The sequence below is a fragment of the Chlorocebus sabaeus genome, chromosome 6, assembly GCF_047675955.1.
Source record: "Chlorocebus sabaeus isolate Y175 chromosome 6, mChlSab1.0.hap1, whole genome shotgun sequence".
Lineage (NCBI taxonomy): Eukaryota > Metazoa > Chordata > Mammalia > Primates > Cercopithecidae > Chlorocebus > Chlorocebus sabaeus.
In genome coordinates this window covers 19,097,189-19,120,857 of record NC_132909.1, presented here as the reverse complement: position 1 = coordinate 19,120,857, position 23,669 = coordinate 19,097,189, and the positions used below count along the sequence as shown (strand labels likewise).

At 39.1% G+C, this 23,669-nt stretch overlaps 1 protein-coding gene across 6 annotated transcripts; it reads right to left on the bottom strand.

The window, feature by feature from the left end:
• Window positions 1–2,507: 2,507 nt before the first annotated feature.
• ZNF780A (zinc finger protein 780A) lies at window positions 2,508–22,751 on the bottom strand. Of its 6 annotated transcripts, none has more exons than XM_073016486.1 (6): window positions 22,622–22,751; window positions 21,953–22,023; window positions 16,301–16,354; window positions 14,664–14,790; window positions 13,406–13,501; window positions 2,508–7,778 (listed from the first exon to the last, which is right to left on the bottom strand). In XM_073016486.1, exons 3-6 carry the CDS (start codon window positions 16,307–16,309, stop codon window positions 6,085–6,087), a joined length of 1,926 nt encoding a protein of 641 aa, XP_072872587.1. In that variant the 5' UTR covers window positions 16,310–16,354; window positions 21,953–22,023; window positions 22,622–22,751; the 3' UTR covers window positions 2,508–6,084. The 6 variants fall into 6 exon arrangements, with proteins under 6 accessions (XP_072872587.1, XP_072872591.1, XP_072872589.1 ...); XM_073016490.1 differs by having other exon boundaries at window positions 22,710–22,749; XM_073016488.1 differs by having other exon boundaries at window positions 22,667–22,742.
• Window positions 22,752–23,669: the final 918 nt, after the last annotated feature.

Here is a 23,669-nt window from a genome sequence, read left to right as displayed (position 1 = left end):
CTGGGGTTACAGGCATGAGCCACCATGCCCAGCTGTGTATAATGTTTATTCAACAAATTGTGGATGTTTTTAGCCATTATATCTTTGAATATTATTATGCTTCTTTCTCTTTCTCCTCACCTTCTGGTATTCTCATTACATGTATGTTGGTGCACTTAAAGGTGTCCTAAATTTCTCTGAGGCTCTCTTCAGTTTTCTTTGTTCTATTTTCTCATTCTATTTATTTTATTTTCTTATTCTATATTCCAGTGGGAAGATGGAATTGTGGTTGCATAGTTTATATTGATCTATTTGAAAGTTTTCTCATTCTTCTGCCAGCTCAAACTTATTTAGCCCTTCTAATGATTTTTTATTTTGGTTATTATATTCTTCAACTCCAGAATTTACATTTGGTTCCTTTTATGATTTTCTTTATTGGTATTCTTTATTTGATGAGACATTATATTTTCCTTTACTACTGTGAACATATATGTATATATAATGGCTACCTTGAAGTTTTTCTCTTTTAAATCTGATATCTGTTCCCTGTCAAAGACCATTTCTGTTGCCTGTTTTTTCCTGTTTATAGGTCCAACTTTCCAGTTTCTTTGAATGTCTTATAATTTCTTGTTGATAAGTGGACATGTTAGGTAATACACCATACTATAGCAATTCTGGATACTGATTCCCTATTCTCTTTTTCAGAGCTTGTTTTTTTGTGGTTGTTTGCTTGGTTATTTGTTTTGTGGGGTTTTGTTTTGTTTTGTTTTGTTTTTGTTTTGAGATGGAGTCTCGCTCTGGCACCCAGGCTAGAGTGCAGTGGCACAATCTTGGCTTACTGCAACCTCCACCTCCTGGCTTCAAGCAATTCTCCTGTCTTAGCCTCTCAAGTAGCTGAAACTACAGGAGCACACAAACACACCCAGCTAATTTTTGTATTTTTAATAGAGACCGGGTTTCACTATATTGGTCAGGCTAGTCTTGAATTCCTGAACTCCAGTGATATACCCACCTCGGCTTCCCAAAGTGTTGGGATTACAGGTGTGAGCCACTGTGCCTGGCCGTGGTTATTTGTTTTTTGTTTTGACTAAGCTATTTTAGTGAAATAGCTTGCAGTGGGAAGCTTTTTGTTGTTTCTCAGAGGATGCGGCCTTGTACATATGCACAGTTACCCTGGTATGACGATGGTTTTAAACAGGAGACTCTTTGACTATCTTTCCCTGATGTCTCTGTTAAGAAGTCTGCCTCCTTTGGTATTATTTCTAGCCTAGTAGGCTCCACTAGCTTCTGTATGATCACTCGACTGTTCTCAACAAGTCCTTGGAGCATTAATTATTAAGCAGTCTGATATGATTTAAGTTAGGCAGCACTAGATTTTGAGGCCAGACTTTGAGGTTTCTTTTGACCTTAGGAGGACTCCTTAGCTGTCCTTTCCATGGAATTATCTGATTAATTAGCTGGCATATTTGTTTAAGAATGTTTAATTTACTGTTGATAGTAGGTGAGAAAGAGCTATTTATATGCCTTTTTTCCACCAGCTTGATGCTTGTTTAGAAGATATAGTTACCTATTTGTATTCAGCTATAAATGCAGGATGGAACAAATACAGAGAAGTTTTAGTAAGCCAGACACTTTCGGAAAAGACAGTATACTAGAAATGGGAAAAATGTATCCATACTAACGGCTACTCATAACTCCTATGAATCAGGTAAAAGGAGGTCCAAATAAAAATCAGTGCTATGGAGTGAAGGTCAGACTCACAAACCAAAGAAATGAAATATTCAATACATTTCACAATAATAAAATACCCCAATGTCCTAATGAAAAAGAATAAAAACATATACTCGATCCTCTTCTCCTAGGAGATGAAATATATTGTTTTAAAAATGAGTACTCCAATAAGATATTAATAAGCAATACATATATAATAAACATAACTGACCAGTTAGATATATAATAGACAGCAGATTAAATACCACTGACTAAGCACAACTTAAGGAGATTATATAATTAAATGTATCCAAAAAAAAACCATTATTTAATTGACCTATCACTTTCTAATACATCTTTGTTACTAAAAATTTAAACAACTTAGTAACCATGACTCTGGGCCATCTGATATCATAATGTGGTTCAAGGTCCAGCAGTCTTCTGTTTCTTAGATTGTATTTCCTTGTTTCAGGACAGGTAAAAATGTTAATAGCATAATAAAGACCAAACTGTCCAACTACCAAAACCCTGAAGCAGCAACAATGTCAAAGAATTACAAATAAAAGGAATAAGAATTTTTTTGAAAAGCAGTTAAAATTGAGAAAATTCTTTTTGTAAGTGAATTCAGTATGTTCACTGGGCTTGTAAGCAAGGAAATATTCTATGGATGCCTTCTCTGCTTTTAAAAGTAGTAGGTGATTTTTAAATTTTTACATACTTGGTTTGTAACTTTAGCAAATATTTTAAAGTATTTTATTATGTTTGCAAAGGGACTCTGACTTCCAACTTAGAAATCCCAAGATTGCATGATGACAGAGTTTCACTGGAAGGCCTCCAGGGATCTTTCTTTTATAACAATTCTTTTTTTTTTTTTTAGACAGAGTCTTGCTCTGTTACCCAGGCTGGAGTGCAGCGGTGCAATCTCTGCTCACTGCAAGCTCTGCCTCCCATGTTCACGCCATTCTCCTGCCTCAGCCTCCCGAGTAGCTGGGACCACAGGTGCCCACCACCACACCCAGCTAATGTTTTTGTATTTTTAGTAGAGACGGGGTTTCACCATGTTAGTCGGGATGGTCTCGATCTCCTGACCTCATGATCTGCTTGCCTCGGCTTCCCAAAGTGCTGGGATTACAGGCGTGAGCCACTGCGCCCGGCCTTTATGACAATTCTTAATGAGACTACCAGAATGTGCAATGACCCATAAAGGAGTTGTGCTGGGTTAATACTCAGGGAATCTGTTGAGTTCAAAAAAGAAAGTCAAAGAGAATCAATACGAAAAAGATGAAACTGGAAATAAAAAATAGGAACATAAGACTAGAAAGCCAAGTTTTATACAGCCTTGTTTTATAAGATTTATAAGATCATTGCATTAACAAAACCTGAAAAATGTTTAGAAAATTATAATTTTACTTATGATTATAGATGCAATTAAATGTTAAGAAATAGAATTAAGTAGTCTATCAAAAGAATAATAATCTGATAAGGGTATATTCACAAAAAGAAAGTTATCAATATAAATTATCATATAGATTTTTAAATGCACTAGAATAAAATCACAAAGGATTATTACTGATCTTTAAAAAAGTTAATCTCTCTAATTCATGATGCCACAATGGTATCATGTTTTATAGCTTGATTTAAAGGCTTAATTTTTTTCAAAGTTTATCAACAGCTCATGTACCAGCCATGGTATAGGTGCTGGTGATAAATGCTAAACAAAAACAAGGTTCCAGACAAAACAATCTTAGCTCCCTGAATAAACTAGAGGGTGCTAATTTTGTACTGAGTATACTGTCAGCCTTATGACACAAGTTGACTTATGTTGACACCTTAATGGCATTCATTTTTAAACAGTCTATTTCAATTTTCATTTTGTATTCAATCCAGAGCTAAAATACACATGACTATAAATTTTCAGGGGTCACAAAGTCTCTCCGTAGATTACTTAACTAGAGATTTACAATGGACTTATGGCAGCTTACCCAAATGATCAAACTTAGTTTCACTAATGCAAGGACCTGTGCTTAAATGTTTTCTGACAGTAAAACATGACATACAAATAGCCTGCAAAGTATTCTTCCCCAAAATGTTTAATCTGACCTAACAGTGCCTCTGGACTCAAATTCCCTTGTCAGAATACGCAACAAAGAGAACATGGCTAAATGACATTATAAAGAAAGAAATCTAAACACATAGACAACTTTCCTGGGCTAGTCAAAATTCAATCTTTTTTTTTTTTTTTTTTTTTTGAGACGGAGCCTTGCTCTGTCGCCCAGATTGGAGTGCAGTGACCGGATCTCAGCTCACTGCAAGCTCCGCCTCCCAAGTAGCTGGGACTACAGGCGCCCGCCACCTCGCCCGGCTAGCTTTTTTTTTTTATTTTTTAGTAGAGACGGGGTTTCACCATGTAGGCCAGGATGGTCTCGATCTCCTGACCTCGTGATCCTTCCGTCTCAGCCTCCCAAAGTGCTGGGATTATAGGCTTGAGCCACCGTGCCCGGCTTCAATCTCATTTTTTAAGAATGAGGAGATGGATCAGGCCTTTTCAAAACTATCAAGCAGATAGTCAGGCTCTGTGAAGTGTGCCAAAGAAATAATCCCCTGCACCACAGACCATACATTTCAATCCCTGTATCTTTAACCTACTTGTTAAGTTTGTCTCCTCCAGAATCGAAGCTGTAAAGCTACAAATTGTTCTTCAAATGGAGCCCCAGATGCAGTCCATGACTAAAATCTACCGCAGACCCCTGGACTGGCCTGCTAGCCCATGCTCCAGACATCGAAGGCACCCCTCCCGAGGAAATCTCAACTGCACAACCTCTACTATGTCCCAATTCAGCAGGAAGCAGTTGGATCAGTCATCAGTCAACCTCCCCAATAGCACTTGGGTTTTCCTGTTGAGGGGGTTACTGAGAGACAGGACTAGCCGGATTTCCTAGGCCAACAAAGAATCCCTAAGCCTAGCTAGGAAGGTGACCACATTCACCTTTAAACATGGGGCTTGCAACTTAGCTCACACCTGACCAATCAGGTAGGAAAGAGAGTTCACTAAAATGCTAATTAGGCAAAAACAGGAGGTAAAGAAATAGCCAATCATCTATTGCCTGAGAGCACAGCGGGAGGGACAATGATCGGGATATAAACCCAGGCATTCGAGCCGGCAATGGCTACCCTCTTTGGGTGCCCCCCCGGCCTTTGTATGGGAGCTCTGTTTCCACTCTATTAAATCTTGCAACTGCGAAAAAAAAATGCACACATGATGTTTGGAAAATGCACACATGAAATGCACACATGATGTTTGGAAAATGGACCTGATCATCTTGCTCACCACAGGGTTGCCACAAACCTTCAATTTGCATAAAACACAATAACTGCAATGCACAATTCAGTGAGGTATGCCTGTATCTTCTGGTCAAGTATTTCATAGGGAGTATATTGTGAACATAACAACTACCCTATATTCCTCATTCAAAGACTTTCTCACAAGAATTATCTTCTCCAAACACTAAGGTATTTAGTGTGGCTATAAAACGCCCCACATTCCTTACACCCAGAGATTTCTCGGAAGTATGAATACTCTGATGTTGAGCAAATCCCAGGCCATGATGAAAGTTCTTCACACATTCTTTTATGTTCACAAGATTTCTCATCAATATGAGCTCTCCGGTGTTGAGTAAATTTTTCATACACAGTGAATGCTTGTCCACACTCCTTATAGTCATAAAATTTCTAACTATTATGAATTTTCTGATGTTAAGAAAGCTGATAATCCACAGTAAATGCTTTCCCACATTCCTTATATTCTAGGGTTTCTCACCAGTATGAATTTTAACGTGTTGAACAATGTTTGAGCTACAACTAAAGGTCTTCCCACATTCTGTACATTCACACAGCTTCATACCAGTGTGAATTCTTTGATGTGCAGTCAGGACCAAACTAAATCTAAGTTTTCCCACACTCCTTACATTCATAGAGTTTCTCACCCGTATGAATACTCTGATGTTGAATAAGGTTTGAGCCACTATTGAAGGCCTTCCCACATTCCTCAAATTCAAATGGCTTCTCGCCAGTATAAATGATCTGAAGTCCAGCAAGCTGTGTCAGAAAACTAAAGGCCTTTCCACATTCTTTACATTCAAAGGGTTTTTTTTTTTTTTACCAGTGTGAATTTGGTAATGTTCAGTAAGTTGGTAATGATATCTAAAGGTCTTCCTCCACTCCTTACATACAAAGAGTTCCTCACTGGAATAAATTTTCTGATGCTGAGTAAGGTTTGAACCACGATTGAAGCCTTTCCCACACTCCTTACATTCACATGGTTTTACACCAGCATGAATACTCTGATGTTGAACATGGTTTGAGACACGATTAAAGGATTTTCCACATTCCTTACATTCAAGATGGCTTCTCACCTGTATGAACATTCTTATGGCGATTAAGCTGGGTGGGAAGACTAAAAACCTTTCCACACGCCTTACATTCAAAGGGTTTCTCACCAGTATGCAATTTCTGGTGTCGAATAAGTTGCATATGAAGTCGAAAGGCTTTCCCACACTCCTTACATTCAAAGGGTTTCTCACTAGTATGCAATTTCTGATGTCGAATAAGGTGCATATGAAGTCGAAAGGCTTTCCCACATTCCTTACATTCAAAGGGTTTCTTTCCAGTATGAATACTTCGATGTTGATTAAGATTTGAACCACGACGGAAGAATTTCCCACATTCCTTACATTCAAAGGGTTTCTCACCTGTATGAGTTTTCTGATGTTGAGAAAGTTGTAGGTAAAGTCTAAAAGCCTTCCCACATTCCTTACATTCATAGGGCTTCTCACCAGTGTGAATACTCTGATGTTGAACAAGGCTCGAGCCACGATTGAAGGCTTTCCCACAGTCTTTACATTCAAATGGCTTGTCACCAGTATGAATTCGAGAATGTTCAATAAGTTGGCAATGATATCTAAAGGCCATCTCACATTCCCTACATACAAAAGGTTTCTCATTGGAATGAATTTTCTGATGCTGAATAAGGTGCGCACCACGATTAAAGCCTTTCCCACACTCCTTACATTCATATGGTTTTACACCAGCATGAATACTCTGATGTTGAGCAAGGTTTGAGCTACGATTAAAGGACTTCCCACATTCCTTACATTCAAATGGTTTTTCACCTGTGTGAATGTTCTTATGGCGATTAAGCTGGTTGAGAAGACTAAAGGCCTTCCCACATTCTCTGCATTCAAAGGGTTTCTCACCAATATGAATCTTCTGATGTCGAACAAGCTTTGTCAGAAGAGTAAACGCCTTTCCACATTCTTTACATTCAAAGGGTTTCTCACCAGTATGAATTTGGCCATGTTCAATAAGTTGGTAATGATATCGAAAGGCCATCCCACATTCCTTACATACAAAGGGTTTCTCATTGGAATGAATTTTCTGATGCTGAATAAGGTGTGCACCACGATTGAAGCCTTTCCCACACTCCTTACATTCATATGGTTTTACACCAGCATGAATACTCTGATGTTGAACAAGGTTTGAACTACGATTAAAGGACTTCCCACATTCTTTACATTCAAACAGTTTCTCACCTGTGTGAATGTTCTTATGGCGATTAAGCAGGGTAAGAAGACTAAAGGCCTTTCCACATTCGTTACATTCAAAAGGTTTCTCACCAGTATGAAATTTCTGATGTCGAGTAAATTGTATGTGAAGTCGAAAGGCTTTCCCACACTCCCTACATTCAAAGGGTTTCTCTCCAGTATGAATACTCTGATGCTGAAGAAGATTTGCACTACGACTAAAGTATTTCCCACATTCCTTACATTCATATGGTTTATGTGTATTGCAAATAAGAGAAGCATGAGGAGTATAAGTAGGCAGTTTTTCACAGCTGATCATCTTTTGATTGATATGTCCTTCTTGATACCCCTGTAGTCCCTCAAATCTTCCATATTCTGAGTAGTTTCTAAAATAAAAGGCCTCGAGGCTAAGAGTTGTACTTATGTGCTTTATAACCTGTTTGGGTAAATTTACTTCAGAGATGCCATTTTCTGGAGATACTTTCTCAGGTCCATATTTTAACTCCAAATCTGAAAGAAACGAAGAAAGCAAACCTATTTTATTTTCCTATAACATACATGCAAAGTCCTTTCATCAACTGAAACCATCAATTCAAACCAATAAAACCTTTATTGGTTTTATTAGCTAAAACCAACAAAGTTGGTAGATAGAACCTTTCTCGTATCACTTCCGTTTCCAGTGGAAGCAAATGCACATCTGAGCCAGCCTGGTTATGTACATGTAAAAATAGGAAAATAAACCACCGAATGTTGAACCTAACTAGGTCGACTATCTGTTGAAACATATTGATATGTTCTATAGGACTTAAGACCATGAGACCCATAGCTTCATAGTCAGTAATTAGAATGTCCAGGATACAATCCAAATATACTGGCATATACAAGAAAATTTCAACTCACATTAGAAAAGAAAATCAACAGCAGCATTCTGCCAGGGGCCTGGGGATCACTCCACCCCTACTTACCATAAGAACCAGCACGTAAAACTGGGGGGCCTAAGGTCAGGTCCACCAGACCCAGCTCTGTGCCCAAGTCCCCAAGCACACCATCTGGGAACCTGGGGATCACCCTGATCCATCTACCACCTTTGCTGCCTAAGCACTCGTCACAGAGGCCTGAGGTCAGACCCATATAACCTGCTGCTACCTCCACAACTGGCACCCACCTGTACTCACAACTAGATGTTCTGTGGACTGGCTCACCCAGCCCATCACAGTCACCTCCAACACCAAGCACTTACTGCTTGGGAGCCAGAAGTTTGTCCTGTTCACTACTACTGCCACCACCCATGCCACACTTGCTGCCCAAGAGTCCAAGAACCCATCCACCCACCCAGCATACCATTATCATCCAAACCACAAGGAGGCCAAAGAATCAATGTGCCTAGACACACTAATACTAGTACCAGCACAGACTACCCTGGGGCCCCAAAACAGGCATGTCTGGACTGCTACTGCCACCACCAGAGGATAAGGACTTGCCTACCTAGTGTCCTAGTGCTAGGCCATTCTTGCATTAAAGGAATACCTGAGACTGGGTAATTTACGAAAAAATGAGTATTAACTGGCTCATGGTTCTGCAGGTTGTACAAGCATGGCACTGGCATCTGCTCAGCTTCTGGGGAGGCCTTAGCGGGCTGTTACTCATCAAAGAAGGCAACACAGGACAAAGAATGTCGCACAGCAAGAGAAGGAGCAAGAGAGAGAACAAGGAGAAGTGCCATATACTTTTAACAACCAGGTCCTGCAAGAACTCACTCACTATTGTGAGGACAGCACCAAGGGGGTGGTGCTAAGCCATTCATGAGAAATCAACTCCCATGATCCAATTACCTCCCACCAGGCCCCATCTCCAACACTGGGGATTACATTTCAACTTGAGATTTAGAGGGGAAAATACCTAAACTGTATCACTTCTCATCCCCAATAAAACTTCACCATACCCTCCACTAACCATCACAACCAAAACCAATGAAGAAATCACACACACCAATGACACTGTTTACAGTCAAAAAAAAATCATAACACTACATAACAACACTACTGCACACACCCAGAATCAAAGCGAAAATGCCCTATCCAACCCTATTAACCATAGATACATCTTTAGGAAAAAAGCCTCCCCTACAAAAGCAAATTCAAAAAAATGAGAATAAACACAGGAAGTAACAAAAAAAAAAAGAAGGAAACATGACATCTCCACAGGAACATAATAATTCTCCAGAAACATTCCAATGGGGGAAAAATGTTATATCCTAGCAAAATAATTCAAAAATAATTATATTAAAGAAGCTAAGCGAGATACAAAAGAATTTGGAAGAACAATACAAAGAAATCAGAAAAAAAAACAAAAAACAAAAAAAACCCTCAGGATAAGAAGAAGAAATTTACCAATTTCATTATAAAAAAGAACCAAACAGAAATTCTGAAACTGAATAATTCATTGAATAAAATATAAAATACATTCAAAATCTTCAACAACAGACTAGATCAAGTAGAAGAATCTCAGAACATAAAACCAATTCTTTTGAAATAACCCAGTCAGACAAAAACAGAAAAAGAAAAAAAGAAGAATAAACAAAGACCCTATATGGGACATCATAAAACAACCAAATATTTGAAATTTTGAGGTCCTAGAGATAAAGAGAAAAAATAAAGGAAAGAAAATCTATTTAATGAAATAATAGCTGGAAACTTTCCAACTCTAGCAAGAGATGTAGACATCCAGATATAGGAAGCTCAGAGATACCCAAATAGATAACAACACAAAAAAGTCTTCTCCATGGCACATTATGGTCAAAATACAAAAGTCAAAGACAAAGAGAGAATACTAAAAACAGCAAGAGAAAAGCATCTAGTTACTTACAAGGGAACTCTCATCAGCCAAATAGCAGATTTCTCAACAGAAAGAAATGAGAGAGAATGAAATGATATATTCAAAGTGTTGAAAGAAAAAACTTGCCAATCAAGGATACTATCCTCAGCAAATTATCCAACATAAATGAAGAAGAAATAATCTTTCCCAGACAACAGCTGAGGGTAGACCAGCTCTACAAGATATGCTTAAGAGTCCTACACTTAGAAGTGAAAGAATATCTACCATTCTGAAAACACACAAAATTATAAAACCCACTGACACAGCAAATACACAAATAAGGAGAAAGAACTCAAATGTTATCCCTATAGAAAACAACCAAACCACAATGATAAAAAATAAAAGAGAAAGAAAGGAACAAAGGATATACAAATCAACTAGAAATCAATTAATAAAATGACAAGAATAAGCCCTCACATATCAGTAATCTCATTGAATGTAAATTGATTAAACTTTTCATCTAAAAGATATAGACTGGCTGAATGGATTAAAAAAAAAAGTGACCCAGTTATATGCTGCCAACAAGAGACTCATCTCACTGGTAAAGAAACATATGGATTGAAAGTAAAGGAATAGTAAAAGATATTCTATGCAAATGGAAACCAAAGTGAGCAGGAATAGCTATATTTATATCAGACAAAAAAGATTTTAAGTCAAAAGCAGCAAAAAGAGACAAAGAAGGTCATGGTATAATGATAAAGGGATCAATTCAGCAAGAGGATATAATAATTCTAAACATACTATAATCCAAACACCAGAACACCCAGATATATAAGGTGAATATTATTAGATCAAAAGGGAGAGAGATATACTCCAGGGCAATAATCACTGGGGACTTCAACACCCCACTCTGAATTAGACAGATCATCTAGATAGAAAATTAACAAAGAAATATTGGATTTAAACTTCACATTAGACAAAACATGCCTACCAGACATTTACTGAACATTTCATCAAATAGCTACAGAATACACATACTCTCATTAGCACACAGAACATTCTCTAGGATAGACCATATGTTAGGATGCAATTCTTAACAAATTCTTCAAAACCAAAATTATATCAAGTCTTTTCTCAGACATGGAATAGAACAAGAAATCAGTAACAAGACGAACTTTGGAAACTGTACAACACATGGAAATTAAACAACCTGCTCATACATAATCACTGGGTCAAGAAAGAAATTAAGGAGGAAATCAAAAAATTTCTTGAAAAAAATGAAAATCAGAATTCAACATAGCAAAACCTATGGGATACAGCAAAAGCACTGCTAAGAGTGAAGTTGATGGCAATAAACACCAACATTGAAAAAGCAGAAAGATTTCAAATAAACAATCCAATGAAATCAGGGCAGAACTAAATAAAATACAGACTAAATAATACAAAAGATCAATGAAATGAAAAGTTTTTTTAAAAAAAAACATAAATATAATTAATAAACCACTAGCTTGACTAACCAAGAAGAAAAGAGAATAAGCAAAATCAGAAATAAAAAAGGAGATATTACCACTGACACCACAGAAACAGAAAAGATCATCAAAACAGAAAAGCTGAACAGGCCAATAATGAGTAATGAGATTGAATCAGTAATAAAATGTCGCCCAAAAAAGAAAACTCCAGGACTGATGACTTCCCTGCTGAATTCTATCTACCAAACTCTCAAAGAACTAATACCAATTCTCCTCAAACTATTCCAAAAAATTTCAGAGGAGGAAATTCTCTTTAATTCATTCTATGAAGCTGGCATAATATGAAACAAAAACCAGACAAGGAAGAAACAAAAAAAGAAAATAGTTCTAACCTAAAGGCACATGAATGCCTATGTTTATTGTAGCACCATTCATAATAGCAAAGACATAGAATTAACTTAAATGTCCATGAATGGTTACCTGGCTAAAGAAAATGTGGTACATATAGCCCAAGGAATACTACGTAACCATAAAAAAGAACAAGATTATGTGCAGCAATGTGGATGGCACTGGATGCCATTATCCTAAGCAAATTAATGAAGGAACAGAAAACCAAAGACTACATATTCTCACTTATAAGTGGGAGCTAAACACCGAGTACACATGGACACAAAAAAACAGAACAACAGACATCAGGGCCTACTTGAGAGTAGAGGGTGGGAGGATGAAGATCCAAAAACTACCTATTGGGTACTATGCTTATTATCTGGGTGGTGAAATAATCTGTATACCAAACCCACCACAACGTGCAATTTACCCATATAACAAACCCACTCATGTACCCCTTGGACCTAAAATAAAAGTTGGAAAATAATAATTAAAAATAAATAAAGAAATGGTGCTGGATATCCATATGCGATAGAATGAAACCAGACCCCTATTTCTCACCATATACAAAAATCAACTGGAAATGGATTAAAGACTTAAATGTAAGACTCAACACTACAAAACAACTAAAAGAAAACATAAAGGAAGTGCTTCAGGACATTGACCTAGGCAAAAATTTTCTGGTTAACACTGCAAAGGCACAGGCAGCAAAAACAAAAACAGATCAATGGAACTGTATTAAACTAAAACGCTTCTGCAGAGCAAACGAAAGTATCAACAGAGGGAATAGACAAAATTAAATGACAGAAGTTATTTGCAAACTATTTCTCTGACAAGACTCAAATAACAGCCAAAAAAAAAAATCCTATTAAAAAGTTGGCAAATGGGCTGGGCACAATGGCTCACGCCTGTAATCCCAGGAATTTGGGAGGCTGAGGTGGGCAGATCACCTGAGGTCAGGAGTTCAGGAACAACCTGGCCAACACAGTGAAACTTCATCTCTACTAAAAATACAAAAATTAGCCAGGTGCAGTGGTGGGCACCTGCCATCCCAGCTACTTGGGAAGCTGAGCCATGAGAATTGCTTGAACCCAAGAGGCAGAGGTTGCAGTGAGTCAAGATCACATCACTGCACTCTACACTGCAGGACGGAGTAAGATTCCATTAAAAAAAAAAAAAAAAAAAAAAAAAGGTTTACACTGGGAAAACCAGAGGGAACTTACTCCACTAAAAGGGGAAGGAAATAAGAGAACAGAAATTAGGTGGTTAGTAAATGATGAAGTTCCTTGGCGACCGCTTCTGCTATAATCTTTACTTCCTTCCCAGGTCTTGGGCATTTTTATCCAACACAACTTAGGTCATCGAAGAAAGTTTTTCAAACCACATCTCAGGGGTGTGACTCCTTTCTGAGCACATGGCTGTCCGGGACAATGATGGCTTCCCGCTGCCTGCTTTAGCCTCACTTACCTGGATACCATCTGCTTGTTTCTTTCCTTACAACCATCCAGGGCTCTTTCTCTTGCTCAAGTAACGTAATCACATCTGGTTTAGAAATGGAACTTCCTGCGTAAAAGAAATAACACATGTAGAATTTTTTTAATACAAAATTTTTTTTTTCAAATCTTTGTGACCTGCTAAAACTTATAATAAATTACAAGTCAAAACAATATTGAGAAGAGACTTCAGATAAGAGTGAGAGGTTGAGTAAGAGAACTCTTTTCTAACTCAGAATCTTATCCCTCAAAAAGAGGTATAACTGAATGGTTGAGAGCAGGAAACTTCAAGCCAGACTGCCATGTTCAAATCCTGTCTCTGCTACTCACTAGCAGTATGACCTCAGGTAAGTCATTTAAACTCTGTCCTTCAGTTTTCCCAGCTCTAAAATGGGGATGATGTAACACCTATTTTATAGGATTGATACTAAGACTAAATAAGTTAATATAAGTAAAATACTTCTAACATTGCCTGATATACAGTAGCACAAAGTCAAGATTATGTTTATTATTGTCATTTATTTTGCATCCTTAGACATGTACAGCTCACTCAGTATATTCACTCAATGAAAATACATAAACTCCATAGCCTGAAACTTTCAGCTATAAAACAAGTAACGCAATATTTATTGAAGGAAATGAAATGCATTCACCTTAGTGTTAAATGAATTTCTGTCAACCCAATCAGTGTATGTAAATAACAGACATTTTTGTTTGTCTGTTTTTGTTTTTCAGACAAGGTCTCAGTCTATTGCCCAGGCTGGAGTGCAGTGATGGGTACAGCTCACTGCAGCCTCAACCTCCCAGTGATCATAGAGGTTTCTTTGATAGAAAAAATCAAGACACTCTTCTCCTTACAGGTGGGCCAAAAAAATAAAAACAAACCAACAAACAGAAAATCTACAGTAATTCTGACATCAAACATAACATGAAACCTGGTTCTTAGACAATATCTTTCAATGAACGTACAAGATTTCAAATTCAGCCCCATGGTCATGGAGAGAGAGAGGAAATTACAGAAAGGACCAGTGTAATGGAGGCCACTGTGGAGTAGGCAAGATACAGGGGCTCAGGGAGGTGCCTGTTTTCAACCCAACAAATCTCAATCCATTCCTTTGGGAACAAGAAGAAGGAATTCAGCCACCTCTTAAAAGATAGCCCTGAAATTCATGGTGAAGAAAGCTGATATTCCAGAGAACAGATGCTAAATTAACTGGGGCAGATGACCTTACCCAGTGAGATCAGGTGGCTGTAGTTCTCCAACATCACGTCCCTGTACAAGGTCCTCTGTTCAGGCTGCAGGCACTCCCACTCCTCCTGAGAGAAGTCGATGGCCACATCCCTGAATGTCACTGATCCCTGAAACCACAAACACATGTATTATGGTGAAATCGAAGAGAATTGTTTCAAGACGAAAGGAGAGGAAGTGAAGGAATGTACTGTAAGAAAAAAGCAATATGGAAATTCACAGAGTGCCTGCACATTCTTCAAGAATCCTGCTGCTGGCTGAGCACAGTGGCTCATCCCTATAGTCCCAGCTACTCAGGAGATCGAGGTGGGAGGATTGCTTGAGCCCAGGAGTTTGAGACTAGCCTGGGCGACATAATGATATCCCGTCTCTGGAAAAATTAAACAAATAACTGTGTATGGTATCACGTACCTGTAGTCCCAGCTACTTGGGAGACTGAGGTAGGAGTATCGCTTGAGCCCAGGAGTTCAAGGCTACAGTGAACTGTGATCATACCACTGCACTCCAGCCTGGGCCACAGAGCAAGACCCTGTCTCAGAAAAAAAAAAAAAAAAAAGGTGGGGGTTGCATACAATTGAAGAATGTTCTTAATCCTCAAGCTCATTATGGTATGAGATGATAGCAAAAGTATTTTTTCTAGTCATGACAAATGATTTTTAAAAGCTGCATGAAAGTCAGTATAACTGACATATTAGATTTATTCATTTTTTTTCTATTTATACATTGAGGATGGCCAGGGCCTCTAAGGATTTTCCCAATTCTGATAATTTTTTTTTTTTCCTGAGGCAAAGTCTCACTCTGTTACCCAGGCTGGAGTGCAGTGGCACGATTGCAGCTCACTGCAACCTCCACCTCCCGGGTTCAAGCAATTCTCCTGCCTCAGCCTCCTGTGCAGCTGGAATTACAGATGCGTACCACCACAATAGGCTAATTTCGTTGTTGTTGTTGTTGTTAGAAGAGACGGGGTTTCACCATGTTGGCCAGGCTGGTCTCAAACTCCTGACCTCAAGTGATCCACCACCCGCTTCGGCCTCCCAAAGTGCTGGGACTGCACACGTGAGCCACCATGTCCGGCCACAGAATCTGTAATCACCTATCATTCATGCCCTGAATTATCTTCTCCCTGTTACTGCCCACTGTCCTCACTGATCATTTTCCTAAAAGCCTCATAAAGCAGAACATCTTGTCACACTTGCAGACTGAGGCCACTCACTACGGAATTCTACCTTAGCTACCTGGAAGGCTCTAGTCTGTGAAGTTTCAAAGTGTTCCCAAGTGTGGTCAATCATCTGTAACTTATCAAACCCATAAGACCCTGTTTCCCTGTGAGGACTGATTCCTCCACTGTTCCAATATTCTTCCTGACCAAGGTCTGAGCACAGAGCACAGACTGAATAACCTGTTCAAAGAAAACATCAAAGCCAGTAGGAAACAGTGGTACAAATAGGAAAAGCACTGACTTTTTTTTTTTTTTTTTTTTGGTCACCAACCTTCACTATAATGGGACAAACTGGGGTGTAAGATCATAGATCCTAGGTAAGAAGCTTCAGGTTAAATAATAACAGTTACCTAACCCAAAAGTCACCATATTTGAAGGAAAAGAGAGAAATACCAACTTACATGGACCATGTTTCTAGAATTACAAAATTGGTCAGTCTTCCTCGTGCTTCTCCCCTGGAAAACAACAACAAAAAAAGGCCATAATTAAAGCTGTGTCTCAATGCTCTCAAAGCATTGAAACAAATAACTATTTTATTCTCCATCGTATTTCTCAACTACTCCTGCTAACATGCACACTTCCACCACCTCCCATCACTCCCCTTGTCCCCACACATACTCTCTCACAAATAAACTGGCAGTGAATAGGTGGAGTTGGGATGAAACCAAGCTCTCGCCTATATCCAAGGCAATCTGCGGCAGAAGCATGAATGCTGAGCACAGGCATTTCTGCCTTGAAGTTGTGGCTTCCAGCCAGTCCTCCATTCTTGGGATACCTATCTTGGCCTAGGACTGGACCTCTGATCCTGCCCTAAGCAGATCTTCCTCCCCTAGTCCCACCTTTCAGAGCTGAGAAGGGATCACATCATCCAATCCAGAACCTCTTTGTGAAATCAGGATTGGGTGCAGTGGGGCAAGGCATGAGAACTGGAAAGGATATATAGACAGAATTGCAAGGGCAGTGTTCAGCATTCTGAGTTCAGCAAAAGCCAGTTGGTTAATACAGTTTAGAACATCCACGTAATACAATACGTGGTATTCTATGATTAACAGAAAAATCAGATTACAAAACAGGATAATATGATTACATTTGTAAAATATATGTATATAGAAATATTAATAAGACTAACAGACATCAATAGAAAAAAATTTAGAAAATTATATGCATGTTAAGAGTTCTCCTCTGTGTAGCTCCAATTTTCTTCTTTTTGCTTAAGAAGCAAAAAGGTGTGGCCGGGCACGGTGGCTCACACCTGTAATCCCAGCACTTTGGGAGGCCAAGGCAGGCAGATCATGAGGTCAGGAGATTGAGACCATCCTGGCCAACATAGTGATACCCCGTCTCTATTAAAAATACAAAAATTAGCTGGGTGTGGTGGCACATGCCTGTAATCCCAGCTACTCGGGAGGCTGAGGCACAAGAATCACTTGAACCCAGGAGGCAGAGGTTGCAGTGAGCCGAGATTGCGCCATTGCACTCCAGCCTGGCAACAGAGCGAGACTTCATGTCAGAAAAAAAAAAAAAATTATAACTACATCCAGGCATTAACTTGGAATATTTATAGTTATATTCACATATATATATATATACACACACACACACGTGTGTGTGTATGCATCTCTATATATGGACATATGTAAATGTATATACACATTTCTTTCCTATGAGGAAACTTCTCCAAATTAGATGAAAGACACTTTTTATTTAGATATCTCCCTTTGAACTTGGGGGGGAAAAATCAGGATAGTCTAATGAGCTGTTGTTTTTACTTAATGAGTTTGTTTCCTTTATTTTCCAATTCTTGACCAACACTAAGATGTCTACGTTTTTCTATGTATGTTGGAACAATTTCTAGAAAAAAATTTCTGCAAGTCCCCAACCAATGTCTTATATACATTAATGATAGTCTATTTCTACTTTTGAAGTAAAAAATAAAAACAGAGTTATCAGGAAAAAAACCTGAGCCTGTCATGAGGTTCAACAAGAGGTTAATGTGACTATAAAAAATAACATCAGGTAGTTCTAATATCCTTTAACTGTATCTCACCAATATAATTAGATATTCTCATTATCAAGATTCTTCTTCGAATGAACACAATGCAGGTAAGTGGCATTTGCAAACTATGTGAGAAAATTTGTGGAATATACACCACTATGCTTGGTTTCCTTCTTTACCAAATAACCAACTAAAATATTATTTTAGATATAACTCTTATAGAATGCCTTTAGATATGATTCTTACAGAATTCTTATATAAAAACCCTATCTTAGTATATGGGATTCATATACAATATAACAATTTCTTTTGGGGGGGCAGGGGTGAAGTCTTGCTCTGTCACCCAGGCTGGAGTGCTGTGGCCTGATCTCAGCTCACTGCAACCTCTGCCTCCCAGGTTCAAGCAACTCTCCTGCCTCAGTCTCCTGAGTAGCTAGGATTACAGGCGCCCGCCACCACCCCTGGCTAGTTTTTGTATTTTTAGTAGAGACAAGGTTTCACCATGTTGGCAAGGCTGGTCTCAAACTCCTGACCTCAAATGATCTGCCTGTCTCAGCCTCCCAAAGTGCTGGGATTACAGGTATGAGCCACCGTACCCTGTCTCATGTAACATTTTCTTGAGTATTATTGCTCATAGCATGAATATTGCTTAATGATATATCAAATATTTTTCTTTTCATAATTCCTTATAGACATCATTTTATTTACCTGCATAATACTCTATCACTTGAGTCTAATATGATTAACTTAATGATTTCTGTATTACAGAACACTTAGTTTATACAAGATCATTTACAATGTCATTCCAGATGTCACAATCTTTTGATTCTAGACCATGGTTTCTCACCCTAGGCACTAATGACATATTGTGCTAGATAATTCTTAGCTGGGGGAGCGGGGAGAGCTATCCTGTGCATAATACAATGTTCAGCAGCATTCCTGACCTCCATTCATTAGATCTAAGTAGCACCCTCCCCGACATCATGACAACCAAAAGTTTCTAAATATCACCCCAGCTGAGAAACAACGTTCTATCTAGATCAATGGATCCAAACCTCATAGGTCACATAAATTTTTTGATAATCTTATGAAATGATACACTATTTCTCCCTCTAAAACCCACATTTATAAATTTCCATAATACTTCAATATTTTATTTCAAGAGCTTTTGGTCCCTGAGACCATAAATGGAGTCACAAGAACTCAGGTTAAGAATTTCTGTCCTACATTCCTTACAGAAATAGGAAAAAACAAAAAATGCAAAACTTTGTATAGAACCACAAAAGACCCAAATAGCTAAAGCAATCTTGAGCAAAAGGAACAAAGTTGGAGGCATCAAACTATCTGACTTCAATATATACTACAAAGCTATAGTAACCAAAACAGCAGGGTACTGACATAAAAAAAGACATATAGACCAAAGAAACAGAATAGAGAGGCCCAGAATAAATCCATATATTTACAACCAACTGAGTTTTGAGGAGGGTGTGACGAACATACAATGGGGAAAAGACTCTTCAAAAAATACTACTGTGAAAAGTAGGTATCCATATGCAGAAAAATGCAATTAGACCCTTATCTCAAACCATTATACAAAAATCAACTCTAAACAGATTAAATACTTAAATGTAAGATCCTAAACTATGAAACAAATAGAAGAAAACATAGGGGGAAAGTTCTATGAAACTGATCTGAGCAATGATTTTTTTTGGGATATGACCTCAAAAGCAAAGGCAACAAAAGCAAAAATGAACAAATGAAATGATATCAAGCTAAAAACCTTCTGCACAGAAAAGGAAACAATCAGCAAAGTGAAGAGACATCTTGTAAAATGAGAGAAAATATTTGCAACCATATATATGATAAGAGATTAAGATCCAAAATATATGAGGAAGTCAAACAACTCAACAGCAAAAAAAAAAAAAAACCTGATTAAAAGATGGGCAAAGGACCCGAATAGGCACATCCCAAAAGAAGACATAAAAAATGGCCAACAGTATATGAAAAAATACTCAACATCACTAATCATAAAGGAAATGAAAATTAAACCTGCAATAAGATGTTACCTCATACCTGTTAGGGTGGCTACTAGAAAGACAAATGTTAACAAGTATTGGCAAGAATGTAGAGAAAAGGGAACTCTTGCACACTGTGGGCAAGAATGTAAATGGGCACAGCCATTATGTAAAACAGTATGGAGGTTACTCAAAAAGTTAGAAATACAACTACCATATGATCCAGTAATCCCAATACTGGGAATATATCTCCAAAGGAAATGAAATTCGTATGTCAAAGAGATATCAGCACAGCCATGTTTATTACAGCACTATTCACAATAGCCAAGATGTGGCATCAACCTACATGTCTAACAATGAATGAATGGATAAAGAAAATGTGGCATATATGCAGGTATATATACACAAGGGAATACTATTTAGCCATAAAAAGCAGGAAATTCTGTCATTTGCAAAAACATGGATGAGCCTGGAGAACATCATATTAAGTGAAGTAAGCCAAGCACAGAAAGACACATGATCTCACTCATCAGCCAAATCTAGAAAAGTTGATACCACAGAAGTGGAGAGTAGAATGGTATTTACAGATCTGGGATAATGTGGGTGAGGGAGGAAGGAGGGCAGTGTTGACTGGGGAAATGTTGGTCAAAGGATACAAAATTTCAGGAAGAGAAATAAGTTCAAGAGATCTATTATACAACATGGTATCTACAATTAATAACAATATTCTGTAGCCTTGAAAAATGCTAGGGGAGTGGATATTAAGTGTTCTTACCACAAAAATGATAACTATGTGAGGTAATGCATTGCTAATTAGCTAGATTTAGTCATCCCACAATGTATACATACCATAAAACTTCATGTTGCACATGATAAATACATACAATTATATCTGTCGATTTAAAAAGAATTTCTGTCCTAGATCATTTGAGCACCTCACTCATTTTCTTAATATACAAGCAGCAATCGCAATAAATCACATATTCCCAATGTTCCTGTTCTATAGAGAGTCAAGGGGAATGACTTAAAATGACTACACAAAAACAACAGTTAAAACATATTAAACGTTATTATATGCCTATCTCTGCTCTAAGGGGCTTTACGATATTAATTCATTCTCATGACAGAACCAACATTCCAACCCAAATACTCTGGATCCACTCCCCTATTCTTAACCACAACAGGCCGGGCGCGGTGGCTCAAGCCTGTAATCCCAGCACTTTGGGAGGCCGAGACGGGCGGATCACGAGGTCAGAAGATCGAGACCATCCTGGCTAACACGGTGAAACCCCGTCTCTACTAAAACTACAAAAAAACTAGCCGGGCGAGGTGGCGGGCGCCTGTAGTCCCAGCTACTCGGGAGGCTGAGGCAGGAGAATGGCATGAACTCGGGAGGCGGAGCTTGCAGTGAGCTGAGACCCGGCCACTGCACTCCAGCCTGGGCGACAGAGCCAGACTCCGTCTCAAAAAAAAAAAAATAATAATAATAATAATTCTTAACCACAACAGTGTATTGCCTCTCACAGTACACACACACACACACGCCCAAAACACAACGGGAGCTGCCAAACCTCAGAGAGATCTGGCAAGTATTACAAATATCATCTCATGGACTCCCTGGAAAAATCCTGGCTCTTGTTGATACCAATTTCTGTGCGGTCACTTTTTCACTCCCGAATGCCTCACAGACTAATGGAAATCATCCAACCATCTCCATTCTTCCCTGTTTTGAAAAGGAGGTCTGTAAAGACCAACTGACGTCTGGTGTGTGATTCCACCTAAACACTAATCTCCTCCTTGGGTCTAAATGGAGTTTTAATATTAACTACTGGAGGTGTATTTCCATACCAGCTTCGAAAAAGAGAGCGCACAGGAAGGTGTGAACGATTTGCCAAATGGTTTTGTGAATATTAAGTGGAAAGGTGAAGGAGGGTGCACGAATTAATTTGCATATCCCCCTAGATTCACTGAAAATTTACGGGAATCTCAATATTCGAAAATCAAAAACGCATTTCTTGAGAAAATACAAAGCACGAACTCACCCTTGACTTTTAGATGTGCAGAAATAATGCTCTCATCTTCCTCCAGGTACTTCTTTTGGATAATAACACGACTGGGGAAGGGTACGGCAAGCGTGAGACTCCAGGTTTTTCTTGGAGCGCAGACTAAGTTTGAAAGCACCCTCCCTCCATGGCCACAATTTCCCTCCCTTCACACGAAATAGGAAGGAAGTAAAAGGAGGCGGAATCGGTTCAACCAGTACAACCAGTTTGGAGCTGCTTTCTGGGGACAGAGCTCTGAGGACGCTGTGGTTCTCAACATGTAGCTAGCCGCCCTCCTGGGGAACAGTCGGGGGCACTTCTGCGCTTTCTTGTGTAAAGCTTCATTCTTGGCTCAATATCTGACCTCCCTACTGGGGCCATTGCTCTGCTGCAGTCCCCGCAGCTGTGAAGGGGAAAGAGGGAGGAAGCAGCAGGAGCTTACGGGCACCGGCATAGTGACACTCACACAGCCCCAGCAAAGTGCGCTGCGTCCACACGCCTTCCCGGGCCTGTGCATAGGGCCTCACGCACACACTCACACAGTCCCCTCCGTCACTCATGATCTCACAATCCCCCTCCTCTGATACCCGCGCACACGCACGCCTGGGGATCCGACAGATCACGTCTGCGCCCCGGGGTTCCTACTCTGAGCACCTCCCTCTAGCCCACCCGCACTGTCGGGTCAGTCAGGCTCCAGCCCCAGTCCGCAGAGACCTCCCGCAGCCACGGATCTCTTCCTCCGACGTGAAGACCTCACCCCGCTACGTCGTCGACCCCTGGAGACCGGAAGTGAACTGGCGCGGTGGCCGCTGGGAAATACAGTCCTGAACAGAAAGAGCCTCAGAAGTCTTGAGCTCTGAACCGCTCTGGTTGATCCCACCATACTATGGGGGCTGACCCCAAAGGGAGCCGAGCCTAGTGGATTCGTGGGAGTTCCAGCCCGCGGGGTGCACAGGTTTCTGCCTTGGGCGAGGATCCCCATCTGAGAGGAGCGTTTCCCTCTCGGAGCGTCAGTATAACTTGCTTTTTCTCTCCATGGAGAATGCAAATGAGCAGAACGTTTAAAGAAGAAAGAATTTAAAGTAAAATTATGTCAAGATGTGGGTGCTTTAACTCCCAGCAATAGGCTTCCACTTCTCTGTGCTATTTGAAGGGGACTTAGGATAAATTTAAAAAGCTTGAACTAAAGAATTGGTTGGTTATATACTAGGAGAGGAAGTATGGTTCACATTGGAGATTTCAGAATCAAATGTCCTGGATTCCTCGAGACAATGTTCCTGTTACCTGGAGAGAAAAACGTGATTCAGGACGACATGGAAACGGATAAAAATATACAGAGAATTACTTGCTTTATCTTGAAGGATGAATGATTAACACTTCGTTAAAATAGTATAAACAAATGCAAAAAAAGGCTCGCTTTTCCTAGGAAGAGCCTGATTTCACTGTTGTAGTCTAACAACACTGAACTTTCAAAATCATTTTTCTAGTTTCCTGTGCTACATAAGGAGGAAACATGGAATACTAAAGAGCAAAACGTCTTTTCATTCCAGAATTGTGACAGAAAACGAATAACAAGATAATCAACTCAACCATATCAATAATCACATTAAATGTAAATGGTCTAAACACCTTAATTTAAAAAGATTGTCAGATTGGATTTTTAAAAAGTCAGACCCAAATGCCCATCAATGATAGACTGGATTAAGAAAATGTGGCA